The sequence below is a fragment of the Branchiostoma belcheri genome, unplaced genomic scaffold, assembly GCF_001625305.1.
Source record: "Branchiostoma belcheri isolate BF01 breed outbred unplaced genomic scaffold, Haploidv18h27 scaffold356, whole genome shotgun sequence".
NCBI classification, from domain to species: Eukaryota; Metazoa; Chordata; class Leptocardii; order Amphioxiformes; family Branchiostomatidae; genus Branchiostoma; species Branchiostoma belcheri.
The window spans coordinates 1-6,775 of record NW_017803972.1 but is presented as its reverse complement, the minus strand read 5'-3'; the positions used below and the strand labels follow the sequence as shown (position 1 = coordinate 6,775).

At 39.8% G+C, this 6,775-nt stretch overlaps 1 protein-coding gene across 1 annotated transcript; it reads left to right on the top strand.

The window, feature by feature from the left end:
- Positions 1–1,785: 1,785 nt before the first annotated feature.
- On the top strand, positions 1,786–6,473 carry LOC109475932 (scavenger receptor cysteine-rich type 1 protein M130-like; the record flags this gene model as incomplete). Its single annotated transcript, XM_019776745.1, is given in 7 exon segments — positions 1,786–1,789; positions 2,138–2,326; positions 2,445–2,606; positions 2,835–3,046; positions 3,125–3,245; positions 4,419–4,631; positions 6,348–6,473. Coding segments are annotated over 7 exon segments (1,027 nt in total), but the record flags the coding sequence as incomplete, so codon positions are not given.
- Positions 6,474–6,775: the final 302 nt, after the last annotated feature.

Below are 6,775 nucleotides of genomic sequence, written 5' to 3'. Positions count from 1 at the left end.
AAGCGCACACCAACGACACAAGAATTCAACCTCCACAAGTATTCATTTGATATACTATAAATATATGTACTTCCCCGCAAAGATTGGATTCAAATAGCATCTAACTTTGTTCTTTCTAGAGCTTCAAACATAGCCGTATATATCAATTTCTGTACATGTCCAAAATATGGCCTACTTTTAGGGACAAGTGCACACCAACGACACAAGACCCCAACCTCCACAAGTATTCATTTGATATACAATGCATATATGTACTTTCCTGCAAAGATTGAAGTCAAATGACATCCTACTTTGTGATTTCTGGAGCTTCAAGCATAGCCGTATATGTCAATATCTGTACATGTCCAAAATATGGCCTACTTTAGGGACAAGTGCACACCAACGACACAAGACCCCAACCTTCCCAAGTATTCATTTGATATACTATACATATATGTACTTCCCCGCAAAGATTAAATTCAAATGACATCCTACTTTGTTATTTCTAGAGCTTCAAACATTGCCGTATATGTAAATTTCTGTAAATGACAAAATATCGGCCTACTTTTAGGGACAAGTGCACACCAACGACACAAGACCCCAACCTCCACAAGTATTCATTTAATAGACAAGACATAGTGTTACTTTGGGCAAAAGACTTTATCAGATTGCTTTCTTTCTTTTGTAGATATTGTATCCTGAACATGGCTAAAAATCATATTTTCCCTCAAATTGAAAATTTGACCTACTTCTAAGGCCAACCACGTGACAACCAAAGAAGTGCCCAAAGTTTGCAACCATGCATTTTATAGCACATATGTTAATGTATCTATCATTCAAATTTGAAGCAAAAAAAACCCCCATCTTTGGACTTACAGCACTTTGAAGTTGGGAAGAAATAATGCTTTTTCATAAGCCTCAAACACTGTATTGTGTTATGGTTGCCCAGGTCCTTTAAACGAACTTCTTGAAAATTTCAAAGCTATTCTAGAATAGCGGATTAGTTGGTCTTTCATGCCCATACTTTGTTTTTCCATACTAATGAAGCACTTGCTCGTAATCGTGCCTTAAACTATGCCAAATTTCATGTTTTTCACATGTCTAAATCAGGGAAAATGGCCCCGAAACATGTTTGGCCCGTTACCATGGCAACGATCGGTGCTGACCGGAAAGAAAGCTATTTTGAGGGGTTGTGGGCCAAGTACTATCACTGTGCAAAGTTTGAGCGAAATCGATTTTTTGACCCCTGCCACCATTGTTTGATCCTTACAGACATTCGCTCTTAACGCTCACATACTTGGTGACCAAGGGTGGCGAGCCCACTTTGCGGCACTGTCGTGACTATTTGGTCATAATTACAGGAAACGGAATTTCTTGTTTTTTTTTTTAGGAACAGGCCAAAATCAATGCGCACGCGGACGTCATCCATAAAATTTACTTGCTGTGGCCTAACACACCGAGGGAGTTTAGCCATCCAGTTTACAGTTTGCCGGTCTTTTGAGGCTATCATTAACGCACCACAGCCCTGTTAAATTTGTACCGTCTTCTTATGGTATCTCTCTATGATAAGTGCGTATGAGTTGCGTACGGACAATTTTTTTCATACGCATCCGTACGCAAACTGCGCACTTCATGTTTATCTCCGTCGTTTTATGTAAGTTTTGTGTTAAATTAATGTCAGCATACGCACGGCACACGCACAGACCGGCTCAGTACGCAGTGTAGTTTTGGGCATGCTTTTTATCGAGTTACGAATCAGCCAAATAGCCAACTACAGCCGACCTTACTCCCGACCTACTCCTTTCCATGGGTTCGGCAGATCGGAGACAATATTCTGCAATGTGTGACAGGGGCTTAAGGGGAACACGAGAAAGGAACATTCTTATTGAATCTCTCAACAAGAGTGGATTGACCGGTTTTACCGCCATGCCAAATTGCATCTGCATATTTCAGACTAGGACTCATAAAGGACTAGTTCCTAAAATATTTAATTTCAGAGCTATAAGAACACTGACTTGGAAACATTACTACATAGATAGTTTGGGTGGTATTTCAAAGAAATATCAAATTTCAGAACTGTAATATTCTCGTCAATTGCAATTAGCCAAGAGTTAACATTTGCATTAAACTGATAGTTATTGAAAGGAAATACCTTTAGATTCCAGCAAAATCCGTCTTGTTGGGTTTCACGGACTAAACGAAGGAGTTGTCGAAGTTCGACCGGCCGACAGTTGGCCTTGGGGCGGAGTCTGTGCTGAACACTTCGACCTAAGGGACGCAGACGTTGTTTGCAGAATGCTGGGCTACATCTGGGCAAACGACTTTATGTCATCGTTAGGTACGATTCGTCTTCTGTTGTCTCACGTAACGACTTTCTTTACGCATTCGTATTCAAACTTATGAAGCCTTTTTGTATGCTTCTATGATGACCTTTTTAAAATCTTCCCAAAATTGTTTTTTTTTAGATAGACAAGGGCTGGCCTACATGGCTGACCTACGATGCAATGGAAACGAGAGCAGCCTGTTTAACTGCTCGTACGCAGGATGGGGGAGTCACGACTGTGGATATAGACGATATGCCGGCGTTGTCTGTGGTACATTGATTAAGTATTCATTATAATATCAAAGTTTTGGTTCGATGAAATAAGTAAGTAAGTAGGAATTTAAAGTAAAATGAAATAAACCAATAAAATATAGGGCTTTCAAGTCCATTGCCCGCTAAACTACAAAATGATAATGTATAGTCAAGGGCTCAGATTTAACGCCTTACGCTTTATTTCTATGTCATTTATAACACATTGCAAGTTCCCACCTCAATTTTCATCATGTACATATGAGTGTGATGATATATTTAGATCCCAGCAGAATCCGTCTCTTTGGTGGTTCCGGGCCTAACGAAGGACGCGTGGAAGTCCGACCAGAGGACGGTATGACCTGGGGCACAGTTTGCCACAACCGTTTCAACATGGACAATGCAGACGTTGTTTGCAGAATGCTGGGTTATCTTAACGCTACCCAGGTTCAAAATGATGCATATTTTGGCCAAGGTAAGATCTTCATTTTGTTAGTTATGTTGATTTGTTTTTATATGTCTTTAAGATCGTTTTTGGACTTGCTGATGCACACTTTTAAAACACAGGAACAGGTACCAATCTACATGGATGACCTACGATGTGATGGTAACGAGACCAGCCTCTTTAACTGCTCTTACGCAGGGTGGACGATTCACGACTGTGACCATGGCCAAGATGCAGGCGTGGTCTGTCGTACAGGTACGTTCATTTTAATCCGTATACTCAGCGTACGTAACTGGGGTACAAATGTACCCCAGCGCTATGGTGTTTCACATTCGCCTAGAGGGAATCGGCCCGGAATCCATGGATCTTTGGTTAGATTTTACCTACATGCCCCGACGTTGTCCCTTCGGAAAAGGCACTTACAAGGCTTTCGTCACTTCACTCAAAATTAGTACTTAGATTCAGTTAGGTTCCTCGGATAGGACATAAAATGAAGGTTCCGAGAACCACACTTCACCACACCTTTCGAAAATGAGTAGTGGCATGCAAGTTGGTGATTACTACAGAATACCCAAAGGAGGCCTGGCGAATCAACGTTTCGTATTAGCTACAAAAAAGATGGACGATGGGCATTACCGCCAAAAGAAGGAGGATGTTAAATATGTTTTGGGTAGCGTTTGGTTATTTAGATGTGATTTAGCACGATAACTCAAGAACGACCACCTCATTCATCAGGATAATTAATGACCAATCACTTTCTAACGGAAATGCGCGAGAGTTACAGTTACATAGACAGGACCTTATGAGACATAAATGATATGTGACGTCAACAGTTCATCAAACGTGACAGGAAATTATTTCGTCCTCCGTCTCTATTACGTTTGTTGACGTCACGTATCTGTAAAGTGAATAAGGTCTCGTGTCTGTAACAGTATGCAAGTGATAGGTCATTAATCATTATCTTAAGGGCGACAGTGTTGGTTAAAATTTTATTCTTGTGTGCTATTTTTGTTGGAATGAAATTTAGCATCGTAACATGATAAACAGTGATGCATTGTTCTAATTGGGAAAAATTGACCATTGGTAATTTTTGTTAATTGTCTAGAAAACCCTTGTTTCTTTTCTTTCGGCCCATAACCCTTGACACGATCACGTGATTCGCCATTCGACTTGACTATACGCGGGTGCCGGTCGTTCTTTTGTTTGTCTCTTCACCCACCACCGCCCCTTCATCCGCCTTGTTAATTATAAGTTTTACCTAGTGAGTTGTTTCACAATATAGTTTATGATATTGGTGTTTGTTTCGGAAAAGTCACAAATTAAAGCTTTTCCCTTTTTCCGGCCAAACTGTGTCTGATTTGTCTTATGTTTTCTGAGTTTTTGTATGATAATTAAAAAGATTTACTCTGATATTGTTAATAGGGATGATTGTTTCATTTTCAGATTCCAGCAGAATCCGTCTTGTCGGAGGTTCCGGTCCAAACGAGGGGCGTGTGGAAGTCCGGCCGGCCGACAGTTCCAGATGGGGCACAGTTTGTCACAACGGTTTCGACTTGAAGGATGCAGAAGTTGTCTGCAGGATGCTGGGCTATCCGAATGTATATGGAGTTCGCCCTGATGCCTATTTTGGCAGAGGTACAACTTTCCTTTACACATCGGAGTATTTATAATAATGATAATGCACATCATTTAAAACTATTTTCTCAGTGTATTGTACTTATGAAATTAAGAAATCTCAGATTCCAAACCTCCGCTCCGGAAATACATAATGCACAATGACTGCTGACAATTTCTGACATCACATTAACAGCATCGTTATTATATAAAGGTTCATCTGTGTTGGTAGAAGTCATTATGAAACAGGTTTAACCCTACCTAGACAGGTCTTTTTTTGGGCATGGGGGGGAAGGGGGGGGGGTCATTTGACCCCCCCTCAGAACTCGCGAACGGTATGTCGTATGACCACCAAATTGTCAGAGGATGGTGTACTAGTAAAATTTTATTATATCTACAATTTTAATGTCGTTATGACGTAATATGACGTCATTAATGTGATTTTATTGGCCAAAACAGTCTAAAAAGGGTTTTTCCCTGAAAACTAAATGGTATTCAACATAACTTTACCAAAAGTGCTTATGACAGAATATTAGGGTGTACTAAGTCTTATGTTGCCCATAGCAACACCGGTGACGTCATAAAATGACGTCATGCATATTTAAGATATCCGCCATCTTGGTTCATCAATCTTGAATTTTCAAAAATAGTTTTTTATAATGATAAAGCCTAAAATACATTGTAAACATACTGAATACCTTCATTTAAACCATTTTTGAAAAAAAGAAATGGAGGAAAGAAAAGGATGAAATTTTAATGAAAATAACCTGTATATACCTGTTCTAATGATATGGTCCGCCATCTTGGATTTTGGCCAATGACGTCATCAAATTAGCATTAATTGTGCATATCGGTTGTCCCGAAAATCGTGTTTTAGGGATTTTTCAAAAATGGCCTCAATTATGGGTAATTTAGTGAGAAAAATGTCAAAAAATGCCATTTTTTCACCAATATGTCGACAAAAACTAGACTTCAAATCAGAAATTAAAAAATCCCTAAAACACGATTTTTTATCTTATTCCTAGTCTGCGAAAAATATAAAAATCAGGGATCTGGGGTAATATACGTAGCCAGGTTTGAACGATGTTTGCCTAAAAACGTGACATTACTTGTGCTCGGAAACCCGAAAATAATCGTTTTTCTGAGCGAAATTTTAAAAAATCAGTGATTTAACATAAAAAGCTAACATTTAAAGGATGTTAAGACGATAATTTCATTTTAATTTGACGAAATTTACCCCTAAATATTATTTCTTTATTTTCAAATATTTTACGGGTAGTCCAAAACAGGCCAAAATAGCGTCTTGTAACCCGATACCTTTTCGAACGCGCATAGCAATGGGAAAGAATACCGTAGTGACAGACCGCCGTGAATGGTTGTAATTCCCTGATGTGGATAGCTTCTTTAATCCCTTGTGCGAAAAGGCCCGATTCTGCACAGGGGATGAATCCGCAGCCCGCACACAGAGAGACTTTTGCATGCACTTAAAGTGCTACGTCGTGTGTCTGAATGCAGCAAATCTGTAGGATTCCGTACGAAGGCGGTACTCACCACATACAGATCCACAAAATTTGCCCACGTTTTTCACGTAGACAGCATGTAGTTGCGCGTACGGCGGATAGTGACCCTCGCTTAACGTGGGTAATACCTTTAAAATGTATTAATGAATTAGAATTGGAAAATTATTGCAATGACTACATCTGATCTGTTTTTTTATAACTTTTTTTTAACTTTTAGGAACGGGACCGATCTACATACAAGACCTACAATGTGATGGGACAGAGAGTAGCCTGTTTAACTGTTCGCACGAGGGATGGCGGAATCATGACTGCGATCATAGGGATGACGTCGGCGTTGTTTGCGGTACGTGCATTGAACACTTGGTGATTTGTTACCATTTCAACGTTTGGCGTTTGATGAGAAGACATGTTTAACTAACACATTAGCAGCACTAACAAACATCCTGGCAGCTGGCTAAACCTGTGGTTTATTGAGGTTTATCGTGTAACAACTCTCCTTTAGCTGACAGTTTTTCTTCCAGGAGAGGGGATGGAGCTGCCAAAAACCACACTCGATAGGCATTCTTTCGGGAGAGCTGGCTAAAACTTGATTTAGTGTTGTTCATGAAACCTGCTTTCTACTAGAGGGCTTTTAACCCTATTCAG